Below are 17,746 nucleotides of genomic sequence, written 5' to 3' on the forward strand. Positions count from 1 at the left end.
AGGAAAAACAGCCCAAAGGAGAAAACCCTCCAAAGCCTAAACTACAAAAGGGCAGGAAAGTAGGGGAAAGGGGAGGGGAAAGAAGGAAAAAGGAAGTAAACCAGGGCAGAGTAGAACAAAGTAAGGCCACCACACCCCGAAAGCCACATAACTAAGTGCTGTTATTATGGACAGAGCACCAAAGCAAGCTCCAGAAGCAGGAGCTGGGGAAGGACGGCCACCTTCATGTTCAGTGCCATCAAAGACAACAGTAGGCCCCGCCAGGAGTGCCATCTTCAAGGCTTGCTACTTTTCCTCAACATCACACACCAGAAAGGGACATGTGTGTGGCACACGTGTGGGAAGTGCTGGGAGTCAGAACCCAGGTTCTCATGTTCCCACCACGAGCTCTTATCTAGCTCACACTTGACTTTTCATGGAAAGCAACTGCGTTGATACTGGCTTTCTGAGGGTCTTGGGGTTTTTTAAAGGAATGTTGAAATTGTTGTATGTATCCTCTGGGCTGAATTATGAGCACAATCTAAGAGGAGAGTGTGCTCTGGACAGACAGCTCAGCACTTAAATGAGCATACTGGTTTTTTTTTTTCTTTTCTTCCTTTTCTCTCTCTCTCTTTTTAAAATCGGGTATGGATGATTTGCCTTAGTGTCTGTCTGTGTCACTTGCATACTTGGTGCCTATGGAGGTCAGAAGAGGCTTTGGGGTTCTGGAACTGGAGTTGTAAGTCACTGTGTGGGTGCTGGGAACCTAATCCACATCCTCTGGAAGAGCAGCCAGTGCTCTTAACCATTGAGCCATCCCTCCAGTCAAATGTGTACTGTTGATTCCTAGTACTACATCATGAGTCTTACAATCACCTCTAACTCCAACTCTGATGCCTTCTTCTGGACACTGCACTCAAATGCCCATCCCCTCTGCACACACACAAATAGAAATAAAATCTTAAAATGAAATGAGAGCATTCTTATTCCTCTAAGTATCAATCATATCCACACTTGAAAGAAGCAGTTTGAGTTCAACAAAAACTTGTTCAACTATCACAGGTTTTTCATTGACCCAAAGCCCAAAACTATGACAATGACAGTGTGACTTTCCCTAGGCTAGAGAACATTTTTTAAGAACCAAGATGACAAGGCATTAATTACCTCATGAAAGACGTCAGGATTCCCTGGATTGAAGAGCGAGGGTAGCTTTTCCTCTAGTCCTCCAACTATTTCTGGCCACACAGAATTCACCAAGAAATCATAGCCAGGAACGACAGTGCCTTTCTCACTGTGGGGAAGAGCCAAGATCAGTCAGCTTACCCTGCCCTCTACTCACTGCGCTGTTTAAATAAAGGCCTTCAGCCTAAATCTCATTTTAATTGTTGTAAAGATTATACTTTGTGTCTAGATTATTTCAACATCACTTCTGGGTCTCAGTGTTACACTGACCTTGACTCCCACCACCTCCTCCATGATCCTGTCAGGGAGGAGGCAAAGCCACGGCATAAAGTCGATACAACTCTCCCACTCACTGGCCACTTGGAAAAAAGCAGCCTAAAGGCAGGCATAGTGGCACCGATCTGCCTTTTCAGCATTCATGCGGTTGAGACAGAAGAATTACAAATTCCAGGCCACATAAAAATACATGGTCTCAAAACCAGCAGTTTCATATCATAGGAAAGACACTTATTGTGGGCATGCAGGTTTACTATCCTATCTGTTCCTAAAGCACTTTGCTTCCACACTCTTAAAGAATGTATTCAGTTCTAAAATTCTATGACATTTCATGCAAGATCGTGGTCACAGATCTTGAGATAAGAGGATGCTTAGTTAATGTGTGTGTGCTTTATTTTGTATTGCCTGAACTAGGTACTAGATTTCTAATCTGCAAATTTAGCACTGAGATAAGACCACACTCTTAAGCTTACAAAGAGGTTTCTGTATGAAAGAGGTCAGCTAGCACTGCAGAACCAGACAGTTAAGAGTCTCCATTGTGCCAGGGGGCTGCACCCTCCCTACAAGCACTGAGAAGTCCTGAGAACAGGGGAGAAGGTTCAGCATGCAGATCTGAGAGCTGGAAACCTGCTCAGGCCCTGTTGAGTTAGACGACAGAAGAACGGTCAGGTGGCGATGGCGAGAGCACACGGATATTTGTCGAAGGACGAAAACTGACCGAAAGGAGGAGAACTAAGGACAGCCTTAGGGTCAGTATAAAACTTGCCAACTTGAACGCTGGACACTGGGGAGTAGCTAAATGGAAGAATGTACACTTTGCTTGTATAGGGTATATTGATATTTCATTTATATTTTAATAAATAAGGCTTGCCTGAAGATCAGAGAGTAAAACAGCCACACTGGTCAGTCATACAGAGCAGGCAGTGGTGGCACACACCTTTAATACCAGTAGCCACACTAGTTAGCTATAGAGGCCAGGCAGTGGTGGTGCACACCTTTAATCCCAGCCCTAGAGAGGAATATATGACAGGAGGCGACAGCTCGCAGCTCAATCTCATTCTGAGGATTCCTGGAGGCAGGATCTCCATTCTGGTCTGAGGAAGAGGTAAGAGCCAGTGGCTGGCTGCTTTGCTTTTCTCATCTTCAGGGTGAACCCCAATATCTGTCTCAGGGTTTAAGACCAGCACCATAAAACCAGAAATGGCTTGTTTTGTACAAGGAATGAGAGTTGGACCATGACCGCTTTCAGTTTAAACTGGAGTTGGGGAGGAGCTCAGAAAGGAAATGGAGGGCTCCAACAGAGAAGCAGCCTGAGAGCTGGCTTCACAGTAGCGTGTGCATCCAGGCCCTGTCTTCCAGCAGCAGGGAGGAGCAGCAGCACACTAGGCTCACAATGGACCTGCTTACTAAGCCAGCCCTGGGGAGCAGTTCAGGCTGAACCCTTGAACTCACCTCGACACAGCTCCTCCTGTGACCTCCCGGAGAAGGCGGCAGTGGTGGGGAACGAATTCCAGGAGCTTGTTATACATGAGCTGAAGGCCATTGGGATGAGACTTAACAAGCTGTTCAACGATCACCTACAATAATGGAAACTGTTTTAGAATGTCATTTAAAAGAAAACCATGAACTAGATACTACAAAAGTAGGAGGGTTAAACTTGGGCCACTCTTCTGTTCAGCTGTTTTTTTTTTTTTTTGGTTTTTCGAGACAGGGTTTCTCTGTGGCTTTGGAGCCTGTCCTGGAAGTAGCTCTGTAGACCAGGCTGGTCTCAAACTCACAGAGATCCGCCTGCCTCTGCCTCCCGAGTGCTGGGATTAAAGGCGTGCGCCACCATCGCCCGGCTCTGTTTTTTTTTTTTTTGAGACAGTCTTACTGTACAGCTTGACTTGAACTTACCAAGAAATCAGCTGGCCTCAAACTCACAGAGATTTGCCTGCCTTTACCTCCACAGTGCTGGGATTAAAGGCGTTCTCAACACGCTCAGGTTAGCTGTATTTTTTCTAAATAGTAAAGCCAAACTGGTCACATTCAGAATCAGTTGCTATGTTCAGCTACAAAGCCCTGATTTGATGTGGGTAGGAAGGAGGCTAGGTGGCAGAGACTGGCCTGAGACTGAAGAACCTGCTTCCTCCAGAATAGGTCTAGAGCAAGGGGTCCATTGCAGTTCCTCACAGCCTGACCCTGGACTCTTCTATCACTAGTAGGCTTAGTTAGGGTAGGTATAAGGCAGACAAATGAAAATTTATTTAATTTTAATATTTTATTTTTGGTTGTAAGGTTGAAATTCAAAATATAACAGAAACTATAAGTTTTAAAGGTCAGGGGGCCATAATTCACTTAATGCTATCTTTAAATGAGAAATGTCTTTAGACTCATGGTTGAATACTTGGTTCCCAGAGGTAGAGCCTTGTGAGGAAGTACTTCACTATGGATGGACTTACCATACTTCCTGTTCCTGCTTGCTGCTTCCTGTATGTGGATAAAAATGTGACCACCCAGCTTTCTGCTTTTGCCAACATGCTAGGTCCTCTCTGCCATCATAAGCTCTATCCCTCTAGAACTGCAAGCTAAAATAGACCCATTCTTCCCAAGTTAATTTTGATCGTGGTGTTTTACCACAGCAATAGAAAGCAAACTAATACACTCGATGCACCCACAAACTTCAACTGTTTCTTTACTTCAGCACTGCAGACTCAGCTCAGTGAAAGGCACAGGCTGGTACCTGTAACTGAAATATCCATTTACTGGTAAATGCCAGGACAGTTTGTTCTCTTCCTCCACAGACAGTCACAGAGTGTAACTGAAAACCTACTTTAACAAATCTAAGCTTATCCAGGATTAAAATTAATCTCTATAGTTAATGTCAAAGATGTACAGTAGCAGGCTGCAGAACAGCCCCCCGCCCCCAGATCGGACAAACACCTGCCATCACAAATGCTGGCAGTTCCCAACAGAGCACACTGCTCCTACCTGACAGCTAATCCAACGGGTGGAGGACATTTGTCTAAGTGTCCCACAGTCAGAGCTTGATATGAAAGTCCTGCATCTCTGATTCCCACCCTCTGAGCCCTGACAATTCCTCCTCCTTCCTTAAGCCTTGGCCAATGTCTTCCCTGAAGAGCTGTGGACACACAGTCAGCCTTCCCTTCCACACGCTTCACTGCTCTGGACTCCGCAGGTGCTGGACCAGTTGTCTGCTTGCCTATTCCACCTATAAGTCCAGTGGTTGTCTTCTAGTGACTTAACTGCGGCTGATTCGTCACTTTAACAGAGCTAAAATGTTTTGACCTAGATAAGAAGGCATATTCAAACTGTATCATGAGCGCCCACCAGAATGCACTTAGTTCCAGTTACCAACTGTGCAGCAGGGCCCTCTTCTAGCATCTCCAGTGTATCCATCTCTACCTGACACAAAGCGAAGGCAGCACAGCATGGTTCTGGAGAAGCTCCCCACACCAGAAGCACATACCTCATCAACATACGGCTTTACCAGGACTTGGCCAACCAGAGCTTCTGCATCCCGTGTCTTGTCAATCATGGCATAGGTACGCAGGCAGTGCCGGATGATGTCCACATTTGAGGTCTGCAAACCTTCCAGCAGAAGGCCTTCTAGAGACCGCTGCAACATTGCTGTAATGCCAGCTATGCGCTGTGGGAAGCCGTCAGAAAGTTCCCATCACAATGCTTTCCAACTTCAAACGGCTGTACACACGCTGGTGCCTGACCCCACTATAGGCAGTGTGTGCACATTTAAAAGGGGGACCCTGCCTGGGGCAATAGCCTATCTCCTCTCATGACCTTTCTCCAAGTAGACCACTGGCTCAGCAAAGAAGAATTTACAAAGAGACAGTCAGTATGAGAAAATGTCACTTTCCTCTGAAGCTACAAGGTGAACTGGTTTCTGATAGACATTATAGATCTAAAGCTGGTGAAATGGCTCAGCCGTTAAGAGCACTTGCTGCTCTGAGTTCAGTTCCTAGCACCCACAGTGAATGACTTACAGTCACCTCTAATTCCAGTTCCAGGAGACCTGACACCCTCTTCCGGCCTCTATGGACATCTGCAAACGCACAGACATTTAGGCATGCACATAGAGACTAAATGGTTGTTTTAAAAGGAAAAAAAAGAAAGAAAGGGAAAAAAAGCTCAGTCTAGGGATCTGGGAAAATTCAATGTTATCTGTGCCATATGGTGTCAGATTTAGAGTGTCACTCTTACAACTTACACTTTCCACAAAATCTGTAGTGAATGACACTTGGAAAATAGGAGTCCCAAACTAAAACCCCAACCTAGGGTCAGCACCCTATAGTTCACAGTCAGTGCCAGGCATGTTGCTAACCACTGACTGAGGTTCTCTGCAACCCAAAGCCCAGCTCCAACCCACACTTACGGGTCTCACTTTGTCCAAAAGGGGCATGCCTTTGCTTTGCACAGCATGAAACTGAAGCTGGTTAAATTCTGTAGCAATTCTCTCCAAAACCTGCCCAGTTAAGAGAGGGCTGGGAAAGACAACAAACAGAGAGTTTAATTGCGAGGCTGTTGACTCCCCAGAGAGCATGGCACCTGACTGGTCATGTCGGTCCAAACTGTAGTGCTCGGGCTGAGACATGGCTACCTTGTCACAAGGTCAAAATCTATCTTTGTGCCATCTGTCTGTCTCCTCCAAATGGCATTCCCAGACCTCTGCAGCTGCACTGGACCACTGGTAAAGTGTATGTGACTGGTGCTGCTGGGTTGCATCCCTCAGGACCACAGGCTCATGGGGTGCCACGTGCCCCCACCTTCTCTAAGGCCCACTCCCAACTGCCCTCACTGTCCCTGCTTTGCCTGTTTGTCTCTCTCCTCCTGCGATCCCTGAACCTTCTCTTCTTTACTTGCTCATCTCCCTCTCTCCTTCTGAAACACCTGATAATTCTTGAACAGCAAATACCTTTGTCAATTTTAATAAAGTTGGCCTTCTAGTAGTAATAAATAAATTTCTTAAATACCTTCCTATTTAAATAGTAGTTTAAAGTTATGTTACCAATGGCTGAAAGAGCACTCTCTATATGCTTGCATAAAATACAATGCAAGCACCTGTTCCCTAAAACATGCTATAGAATACCACTGCCACTCAAGGAGGAAAACAGCAAAGGAGAAATATGTTATTTTACTGGCAGAATGGTGAGCTAGGAAAAATGACCCTAGCAAGGGCCGGAGAGATGGCTCAGAGTTTAAGAGCACTGGCTCCACGTCCAGAGGTCATGAGTTCAATTCCCAGCAACCACACAGTAGCTCAGAACTATCCATAATGAGGTATAGTGCCCTCTTATGGCATGCAGGTGTACTGGGTAGATAATACATAAATAAATCTTAAAAAAAAAAAAAATGTCCCTAGTATAAGGATACAGGAAAGCATCATAATGAGGTCATTGGAATGCCCGGCCCTGGATTGTCCAATCAAAATTAGTTCAGAGTGGAGGTGAAAGGCTGCCCTGAAGATGCTCCTGTCTTTAGTGTCTACAGCTCTTCTCCTGAAGCCTGGGGTTGTTTATGTCTAGTGTCTCAACACCCCTCAGCCTAACTACTCACTAATTTGCCCTTGCCTTCCCTTTGCTAGAGCAACAGTATTGATCTAAACTGAGCGAAGCTCCCAGCGGTGATCCTGAGCAAAGCAGGCACAGTGTCACAGATGTGCTCATCACCGGGGCAGCTGGAGGCCCACTCTTCCCGAGGGCACCACGCCCACCCAGGAGCTGACAAGGTAGTGAGGACTGACCCTGATGCCAGCGACCTTACAATCTGACAGGAAAAGGATTCCATAGCTTCTGTTCCTGGTAGGTGTCTGCAAGCCTGACAGCAGAAGGGAGGTGGAGGTCGGGGGGCGCTTCCTATGGTGACTTCTATGTGTCTTGTCTGCACATTTTGATGCAGAACTGCACGAAACTCTCAAGGGCAGGAGAGATCAGAGGTATCCAAGATGACAGAGTGAATGTCACAAACGAGCCCCCCCCAGCTTCTGCTTCCATTTAGCAGGGTCACCCCCTTTCCACACCTTATGCATGTCTTGAGTAGATCTGAAACATGTTAAGTGAACTGGACAGTCAAAGGGAGGTGACAAGGAAAGAAAGGCCGTCAGTAAGATGGACAGGGGTCTGGACACCGAGCTCAAGCCTGGATCCTGCAGTTGTGGAAGCCACAGCTCTGGAGAATGTAGAAGTGAGAAAGGGAGGCTTGGGGATTTGAATTCCCAGAATGGGAACCATATGGCAGAGTCATGCGCTGAAAGGGTGGGAGGCCAGGCCTAAATTTGGCAGAGGAGAAAGCGAGAGGAAGCAGATGCGGCCATGACACAGCACCAGCCTGCAGCTCCAGGAGCGCACAGCGGGGAGAGGGGGAGAGCAGCAAACACTGAGAACTGCTCTGCCAAGAGTCCAAGGAGGCACCAGGGTAACGGAGGCGTGGGTTCCAGAGAGGAGAAGGGAGACGGGAAAGAGCAAAGAGTGGGTCTCTTCTGCCTTGGAGAGAGTGAGGAAAAAACAAGAGAGTCAGTTTCTCACTCTATGGGTGCATGTCCGAAGAATGGCTGGCGAGGCTTTGGTGGAAAAGCTCGAGTGCGGCTGACAGAGCAGTACCCCTGGATACTACATGACAGCTTTTCAGGGTGTGCGCTAGGGTTCCGAGACTGCGCCCTGCACTGAGCTGGGATGAGAGGAGGGGCAGTGGAGCAGTCATCCCGGAAAGAAGCTGGCAGGAGGCGTCAGGTGCTGGCTGAGGACAGCTGGAAGGACTGGCCCTTTAGCGTCTGTCTCCCAAATGCTGGGATGAGAGGCAGGTGTCACCACACCTGGCTGAGTCACTTTAAAAAAACAGCAAACCAGACGCAGATATTCTTTCTTTCTTTTCCAAAAATGAATCTCACTCAAAAAAGTTTTAGCCTGGATGTGAAGTACTTAGTGAAAATACTCACCTGCTCGCTTCTAGGGATGGTGCATCTTTGCAACTCTGGGAGTTCAGGATTTTTTCAATTTTCTCAACTGATCGAATAACCTGTATAAGTCTCAACACATTCATCTATAAAGAGGACATCAAATAAAAACAAAGAGAAAAGCAGTTATCAGGATGGTGAGAGGCCATCTTAAATATCCTTACATAATCCTGAATTCCCAAGGACATAAACTCAATTCTGGCTTTCCTACAGTGAGATTTCAAAATCCTACCCTAAGAATACAGTAAACAACACAAAATAAGATGGCAGCTATCTTGCCAGCCCTTATACTTATTTTCTTTTTTGGTTTTTCGAGACAGGGTTTCTCTGTAGCTTTGGAGCCTGTCCTGGAACTCCCTTTGTAGACCAGGCTGGCCTCGAACTCACAGAGATCCGCCTGCCTCTGCCTCCCGAGTGCTGGGATTAAAGGCGTGCGCCACCACCGCCTGGCTATACTTATTTTCTTAAGATACATTTTCATGTTTTTCGTCTCCAATATACTCATCTTCTTTAAATGTATGAGCACAGCACACCTACATACCCAAGTGTCAGTTCATTAAAGACACTTATTGCAAAAGTCCACACACGGACAAAGAGAGACACGTGGTACGGCAGGATGACGCCCAGGCTCCCCAGAACACTGGGCTGTTGGCAGATACTGAGCTCCCGTCTTTCAAAGTGCAAAAGAACACCCCTGGTGGCTTGCTTGCTAAGCTTCACTGTGGGGTGCTACTATTTAATCTATTTAATCTAGTGACCACTCAGGCACTTTTGTCCAATTTCGTCTTCCGTCAGGAAGTCCTGGTTGACAAACATGAGAAGCCTGGAAGGAGTGCTTGTGGCATGTAACTTATCACTTTAAAATATTACTGTTGCTCCTCTCTCCTTGTTCACAGACAGGCAGAGGAATGCCTAGGCACAGAGATACCAATGTCATCGTGCTCAGCTCAGCAGAGTACCCAGAGAGAAACCACGTGCCCCGCAGTGCTGAAAAGGCATTAGACTGAGCCGAGGTTCAGGAGCAGACACCGCAGCATACCTTCTTCTTCCTGATGTCTTCCTGCTTACACATCTGTTCCTCTACTGCAAGGATCCCTTCACTGACAGACGACCTGAGACTCTTGAAAATAATAAAGGAATGAAGTGTGACATTATAAAAGTGACACATTCAATTCTATTTTATAAGACTCAGTACCCAGGTCAATATTCAGACATCAACCAAGATTACAAAGCGTGAGACAGAATCACTGTGAGGCAACCAAGATATGCAGACACAGTGATATACAAAGCCAAGGTCATGGCAGATTAAGGGCCAAAAAAGGTAGCACAGGACAGCACAGCTGACGTGAAGAAAAGACAACAAAGCCTGTGTATGTGAGCATCTGGGATGTAAAGCTATGGTACAGACCCTGAAAATCTGTACACAAGCACAGGGAAGTCTTAGAAGGCCACAGGAATGAGGTCAGCCCTGCTCAGGGTAGGCAAGGCACATCCTGGTACCTGCAGGCTTCCCTTTCAAGAGAAGGAAAGATGGGGGTGGGTGTTAGCTTCTTTTTGAGGAGCCTAGAATCTACACAAGAAATATGGATAAAGCATCTTAAGAATGGAGAAACTCAGGAAACAAGAAGCCAGGAGCAGGAGGCCAGAAGAGCAGAGGAACACCAGACACACCAGAAACTACTCTATTAGGCCAACTAGGAGATAATCAGGGATGAAGGCAATGAAAACTAGAGTAAGGTGGGTAAATCACAAAAATGCTACAGAAAAGTAAACTCACTCATTCAGTAAATGCTACAAAATATTGTAACACTGGCTACCGACAAGCCAAACAATGGCATGCTTCAATCCCCGACCTCAGGATCTCAAAGGCCCACTGCAGGGCTGAGGATGGAAAACCAGCAGAGTCTGCCTAAAGTGAGTAGTAGCGTATGGCAGCAAGGTAGGCAGCGGAACAGAGGGAGGTGGGAGGTGACGAAGGAAGGAAGAACAAGCTGGCGTGAGAGCTGCTGCAGGCAGAGAACAGTTAGCTGCTATTCATCTGCACAGAAAGCTGAAGTCGCAGCTCCAGGAGCTCCAGGTAAAGTCACAGGGATGTGGAACCCAGCAGTGGACACAGAATCATTCCCCTTCATTCTGTGGAGAGTGACTCAGAAGACCTTCAGAAAAACAACCAAGACATCAGCATCCACACTGCTTGTGAGGTCAAAGCCCAGCTCAGGAGGTAACGCCATAGGCCTCCTTACTTAAGGACACCATTCCCCAACACCACACGTGCAACAAAGCCCACCTGTCACATGTTCAAACAAGGTCTGTTTTTCAAGCCCATGGTGACACACACAGGTCACCTTGGGATGAACATCAAGTACATACATGACAGCTCCACGTGCCAAAGAGCCTGGCAGTCAGGGGCCCTGAGACAGTTGAGGGATGGACCAGGAGGCAAAGGACGGAGTGGCACAGTGACCTACTGACATGACACCAAACTCCCTTGTAAGAGTCAGCCAGAAGTCCATCCCCAGTGGCTCCCTTACACTGCACAGCACATCAGAGAAACATTACATGTCTTTGTGTGAGGGTTTTCTGTCTAACTGGTATTGTCCTTCAGTTGCTTCAGGGTGTAAAGAGCTCTGTGGGCAGGCTAGGAACCTAACCACACATCATCATACAGCTGGGAAAATACTTATAAAGTAGCAAATGCTCAGGATGTACGCCAGCTCTGACCCAGTGACTGATCACTAACAAGCTGACTCCACCGTCCCCTCATCCAGTCACTTTAAAGTCATCTATTCCAACTCTGTTGTCTTTACACCAGTCATGTGTAGACTGTAATAGCTCATGCTAAACACAGAGAATCCTTTATCTCCGACTCTTTCAGAGATGTGAACTCTAACTACTGACCATTCAAAACAACAAACCGACAGACTAGGAATTCCTGGATCCCTAGCAGACAGGTGTATCATGCTTATGCTAAACTTTTTACTAAGAGTGGGGCGACTTACCAGAACCTCTTCTCGTAATTGTCCCAAAGGCACAGATAGCTGGTTGAGGGATCTGTCCATGCCGACCTAGAGGCAAAATCATGACAGCTCAGAATCATCAGTCCTATCCAGTGTAAGGGTCTACGTAACATCCAAGTGTCCATGATCACTGTTGGCAGAGTACAGAAACGATTGCGGCTATACATGGAGACCTTGAGAATACGAAATGAGAGCACATAAGTCTCCTTACGCACAAATTACCTTGGGATGATTTGGGGTTTTTTTTTTTTTTTGGCGCTAGGGTAGCACAAGTGCTTCCCACTGAACCCTGAGCCCCAGGGCGAGTTGAACAACTAAAGATTGGAATCAGAAGTGACTGTTACCTGGAAATGATGGTTTTCAACTGGCTGGTGCCAGGGTCTGATGAAGGACATCCCACCTGATTCTAACTCACGGGGGAAAGCCAGGGTATGATGAAGGACATCCCACCTGACTCTACCTCATGGGAAAAAGCAAACTTAAAAACAACGGAAATAAAACTTTCTAAGTTTCTGATTCTACTAGAACAGCCCTCTTAGTAACTACAGCACATTCACAGTAAAACACAGTTCATTCATTTCCATGTTTCTTAAAATTTCCAGAGGTTGCACTTTCTATGTTGCTTTGGACAAACATTTAAAAGCAAAATAACATATGAGCAAGATTGAAAAGCAACAAACGAAAAGATTTGTCTTAGGGTATTAAATCAAACATTCCTATGCTGCTCTGAGAAGTAGCCGGCAGGGTCCTCACCATTCCTGAAGGCTGGCCTCCTGGAGACCAGTGCTGTCTCCACTTCCTGCTAGCATGTGCGTGTGTGTCATGCCAGTGAGTAGGCTCCCACCGAGTGGCTGCCACGTGCGCTGGCAAAAGAGCCTAACCATGGAGCTTCTTGGGAACCTGTCAGCACTCACAATAATGGCTTCTTACTGCCCCTCCCTTCACTCCAGTCAGCTAACACCCTAGACCTACTCAAGAGTAATCAAGCCACATTGGGCATGGTGATGCACACCTATAATCCAGCACCCCAGAGACAGAGGACTACTGCAAGTCTGTGAGCAGCCTAGGCTACACAGCTAAATTCCAGGCAGCGAGGACGACAGATTAAGACCCTGATTCAAAAGTCAGGCATGATAGCACACACCTTTAAGGCAGCACTTGGGAGGTAGAGGCAGGTGGATCTCTGGGTTTCGGGCCATCTTAGTCTACAGAGTGCCAATACCAGCACAGCTGGAGAGACTCTGCCTCAAAAACACAAGACTGTCTCAGGAAAATCAAAAATACAAAGTGAATAATAAGCTCACAATAGTGAGCAAGAACTTAAAAAAAAAAAGAAAAAAGGAAAGAAAAAGAAAAGAAAATTCAGTTCTTTTGTGACTGACATTAATGAATGCCTGAAACAATATGACTTCTCAAATGCTGCACTTTTTTTTGGTTTTTCGAGACAGGGTTTCTCCGTAGCTTTGGAGCCTGTCCTAGAACTAGCTCTTGTAGAGCAGGCTGGCCTCGAACTCACAGAGATCCACCTGCCTCTGCCTCACAGAGTGCTGGGATTAAAGGCATGCGCCACCACCGCCCAGCCAAAAGCTGAACTTTTAAGAACCAACCCAGACAAAGAGGACCTACGTGTCCACCAGTGGTGGGGACTATGGAGGGAAGCTCACCAGGTTTGTTGAGAGGTTGACAAAGTCCGCATAGTCCTTGTTGATGAGCTCTACCATGGCCGTCTTCAGCAGCTTGTAATACAGCTCCAGGTCGTCTCTCAACTCCTCCAGCTGCACACGCTTCCTGCAGTCAGACACGAAATGATCCACGTCGAAATCCTCCTGGAGAGCAGGAAAGTCAAGTCACGATACATGAAGACCCACAAAGCCAGTCTGCCCAGAGCTCCTTCTGCTCACATGCTGTGACAGAGGTCCTGTCCACTCACAGAGGCGCCCAGAAGGGCTAAGGGCAGTCTCCTCATGGTCTCAGTCTACAGGGAACTTAAGTTTCGAAAATGACACGATTCACTTAAGGCTCTTCTAAAAACAGAAAAGCTTTCCTTGCTTAACTTTCTAAGCATTAAATGTCCAGTATAAAATTTTCAATAGACTATGAAAGACAGCAAAGAAAGAAAAACCATGAAATCTTCATGCGGGTGTGTGTGTGTGCGTGTGTGATGGGACCTATGACAGCTGCTGTGATTTTGAGAGGGAAAGATGAGTATAATGGCTGATGCTGTCAATTGGAGACAAAGACTGGGAATGTCTGGGAGCAGTTTCGAGCTCAACAATGGTATTCATCTCTCCCTTCTAACCACAGGCATAAAGTGACCAAGCAGCTACCTTAAGTTCTGCCACCATTTCCTTCTGCTATGACGAACTGACTGTAACTCCTCACACTGTAAGCTGGAATAGACCCTTCCTCAAGTTGCTTTTGGTCAGGTATTTGGTCATAGCAATGTGAAAATACAGACAGCCGCCAATGACAACTCTCCAGCCAGAAGCTGTGTGTGATGGGGATAGCTAAGGTAGAGAAGACAGCAAAAAACTAGAACCTGGTGTACTGGTTCGAATGAAAATGGCCCCATATGGCTGGGCAATTGTGGCACACGTCTTTAATCCCAACACTCAGGAGGCAGAGACAGGCGGATCTCTGTGAGTTTGAGGCCAGTCTGGTCTACAGGAGTTAGTTCCAGGCCAGGCTCCAAAACTACTGAGAAACCCTGTCTGGAAAAAAAAAAAAACAAAAAGAAAGAAAGAAGAAAAAAAGAAAGAAAATGGCCCCATAGGTCCATAGGGAGTGGCACTATTTGGGGGTGTGGTCTTGTTGCAACAGGTGTGACCTTGTTGGAGGAAGTGAGATCTCAGATGCTTGTGCTAGGCCTAGTACACACTCCTTTTGCTGCCTGTGGATCAAGATGCAGGACTCTCAGCAGCTTTTCCAGCACCATGTCTGCCTGCATGCCATGTTCCACCATGATAATGAACTAAATAAACCTCTGAAACTGTAAGTGACCCCAAATTAAATGTTTTCCTTTATAAGAGTTGCTGTGGTCACGGTGTCTCTTCACAGCAACAGGAACCCTAACTAAGACACCAGATAAGAACTGTCATCAGAGAGACTTCACTAAGCAAGTGGAAACCGATGCAGAGAGCCACAGCCATGCAGCAGACAGAGCTCAGGGGACCCTGCTGAAGAGAAGGAAGAAGAATTGTAGGAGCCAAAGTGGTCAAGGACATCACAAGAAAAATCCACAGAATTAACTAACCTGGGCTCACAGAGCTCAGAGACTTAACCGACAGCCAGGGAGCTGCATGAGACTGAACAGGCCCTCTGCACATGCGCTACACTAGTATAGCTTGTCTTCTTGTGGGTTTTCTAAGAGTGGATGCAGGGGTTACTCTGATCCTTTTACTGGTTTTTAGGACCCTATTTCCCATGCTGTGTTGCCTTGACCAGTCTTAATATCAAGTCACTTAGTCTTTCTGCAACTTGATATGTCATGTTTTATCACCCATGGGAGGCCTGTACTTCTTTGAATAGAAATGAAGGAGTAGATGGGGCAAGGGAGGTAAAAGGGAGGTCGGAGAAGGGACTGGGAGGAGAGGAGGGTGGGAAAACAGTGGTCAGGATGTAAAATAAATAAGTAAATAAATAAATCCAGGAAGAGGAGGAGGGGAAGGACACCAGGTAAGTCTGAAAGCCACCATGGAACAAGCACAGTTTCTGAGCCCACACATTCTTCCTCTGACCACGCTCAATAGCCAAACCACACCTCTCCTTCAAGTCCAGAGCTGAAGCTGGCACACAGCAGGTGGTCAATGGGTGCCTATGGGTGAGTAGTCAATGGCTACCATTGCATTATCTAGCAGGCTGCCACCAGGGCAATCTAACCAGTTTGCAAACAAATGACTGTAGTTCATGGAGTCTCAACTCCAACGTGTACCTGACATCCTAACCTTGTAAAAGACCTACGCCTCTGCAAAATACGCTGTGTAAGATACTCATGCATACATATAATCTATAGCAGGCACCCTTGTGCCACCAAACCAACCCATAAAATGTTTCTTTAAAGGAAACACAAATAACCCAGGACCTTAGCTTCTGGCTCCACCTAGAAAAACTCACGGTGCACAGAACAGCTCTTCTATGTAGTTTCCTCTACGACTGAACTGGTCACAATTTTTTTTTTCTTTTCTCTTTTCTTTTTCAAGATGGGGCTTCTTTGTAGCTTTACAGCCTGTCCTGGAACTAGCTCTTGTTGACCAGGCTGGTCTCGAACTCACAGAGATTCATCTGCTTCTGCCTCGCTGAGATTAAAGGCCACCACCGCTTGGCCTGAACTGGTCACATTAACAGAACTACAAATTGCTTGGCACACTCAGAGGTTTGATAGCATGAAACAGCATGGAGGTGCCAGCAGCCCAGCCGTTCATTCCCCGGTCTGCTGGATGTGTTTCACAACCTGCATTTGGTACCATCTTCTTTCTGATGCTGCATTTAACAGAGGTCTCAGGTCAGCGTGAGAAAGACATGGCAGGTAATGCGGCGGAAAGGCTGCTGGCACCAGGCATGCAGGAGGCCTGAGTTAAGAAGTGAACATATCTAAGTTTTCTCACCTAAGGTCAAAATAGGCCATGATGCCCTGTTGAGCTTTCTTCCTCCAGACACCTATCCCCACCATGTACCTCTGGCTCTTTCTATCACCTTTTTGGGGTCACTCTTGGTCATGGGATGGGACAGGGGCTTTCTGAAGCGTTCTCTCCAGCATCCTATTTGAACTCATTTACCGGGGCGGGTGAGATGGCACACCAGAGTTTGCCTCCCTGCACCCAGCACCCACATGGCAGCTCACAAGCACCTGTAACTCTTAACTCCAGGGAATCCAATGGTCTTCTGGTCTCTGAGACTTCTGCACACACTGTGCACATAAACTCGGGAAGGCAAGCACATACAGACATAAAATAATACATCTCCAAATTACACTTCCTGCAGTGGTTCAGCAACATCACACATGGAAAAGACACATATAAATTCAAACCAAAAACTCGGAGATTTGGCCATGTTAACTGAATGCAAATACCAAAACAGAGCTAGGCCAATTAAGTCAGAGGGAAAAATTTCCACGTAAGGAGAGTCACGAGCACACGCGCGCGCACACACACTATCCTGTAAGACTTAAACTCATTTGCTCAATATTTCAGGTGCCAAAGAGACAAAATTTCTAAATCCCTCACCATGGAAACAGTGGTCCCTCAAATCTCAACTTTGACACATTAAACGGCACAACCTGTCGGCTCTCCGTCCTCGAGGTGGGGATGGGGGGGGGGGGCTGGAGACAGGAGAATCAAGACCTGCCTGGGCTACAACTCAAAACCCTGCCTCCAGAAAGAAATTGCGTATAAACATGTTTTGGGGTCGTTTAACTGACAGCGGCGGAGGGATACAACTAATAGGCAAACTCCTTCCGTCCCGGCTGAAATTCCATCAGCGAAGTGTCTTCCGTTTGGACTGGTAGGGTGACTCCTTCACGTCGGAGTGAAGTTCAGCCCGATCGGCCCCGTTCCCTGCGACTCGCCGGAGCGCCTGGGAACCGCAGGGCCTCCCCGGCGGCTGCCGCCCCGCCGGGTGTCCCTCACCTTCATGAACTCGTCCTTATCGAAGCACAGCGTGTCCGGCCCGGTGGGCAGGTTCATCCCGCGTCTCTCCATCACGCCGGCCTCAGCTCCCAGGCTCCGATGGCACTAAGGACGCAGGCGACAGACACCACTGGGGACGCGGCAGTCCAGCCCCGGCACGGCGCTGACCCCGCTTCCGCCAGCGGCGACGCGCTACAACCAATAGGCGGGCGGCGCGGGCGGCTGCGCACAGTGAACCGGAGGGGAGGCGCTCGCAGCCGGGCGCTACTGCCTCCGGTAGCCTAGCGCGGTACTGCAGCGTCACGCCCACGCCGCAAGCTGGAGAGATCAGAGCAGCCTAGTTCTTTTTCCCCAAGAGGGGAGAGAGTCCAGAGCTGCGTCCTCCGAGAGAAAACGCCACCGCCCTTAAATACGGTCCTTAAAAACCGGTCAGAGGTCCAAAGCTACAGAGAAACCCTGTCTCGAAAAAACAAAAAACAAACAAAAAACGGTCAGAGGACGAAGGCAGAGGCCGGTGGATCTCAGTGAGTTTGAGACCTTCTGGTCTACAGAACTAATTCCAGGACAGCCAGGGATACATAAAAAACCCTGTCTTGGGGGGCGGGGGTAATGCTATTCCTATGCATTTCAGGTTACCCCAAACATGAAACCATCCCTCTGACTGAATGTGGGGGTAAAATTTAGAGACCCTATTGCCGGAG

The 17,746-nt window shown here is 47.4% G+C and overlaps 1 protein-coding gene across 2 annotated transcripts in view; it reads right to left on the reverse strand.

Annotated features, from left to right (window-relative positions):
- Cog2 (component of oligomeric golgi complex 2) overlaps positions 1-17,212 on the reverse strand; it is a 31,091-nt gene extending 13,879 nt beyond the window's left edge. For both annotated transcript variants that reach the window (XM_057754235.1, XM_057754236.1), the window contains exons 1-9: positions 17,046-17,212; positions 13,086-13,247; positions 11,404-11,469; positions 9,444-9,524; positions 8,387-8,490; positions 5,828-5,936; positions 4,907-5,086; positions 2,890-3,014; positions 1,144-1,270 (exon numbers count right to left, since the gene is read on the reverse strand). In XM_057754235.1, coding sequence (XP_057610218.1) covers positions 1,144-1,270; positions 2,890-3,014; positions 4,907-5,086; positions 5,828-5,936; positions 8,387-8,490; positions 9,444-9,524; positions 11,404-11,469; positions 13,086-13,247; positions 17,046-17,117 — 1,026 coding nt within the window. In that variant the 5' untranslated portion in view covers positions 17,118-17,212. The remainder of the gene's footprint in view (positions 1-1,143; positions 1,271-2,889; positions 3,015-4,906; positions 5,087-5,827; positions 5,937-8,386; positions 8,491-9,443; positions 9,525-11,403; positions 11,470-13,085; positions 13,248-17,045) is intronic.
- Between the last annotated feature and the right edge of the window lie 534 nt (positions 17,213-17,746).

The sequence above is a fragment of the Chionomys nivalis genome, chromosome 21 (assembly GCF_950005125.1).
Source record: "Chionomys nivalis chromosome 21, mChiNiv1.1, whole genome shotgun sequence".
In the NCBI taxonomy this organism is placed as follows: domain Eukaryota; kingdom Metazoa; phylum Chordata; class Mammalia; order Rodentia; family Cricetidae; genus Chionomys; species Chionomys nivalis.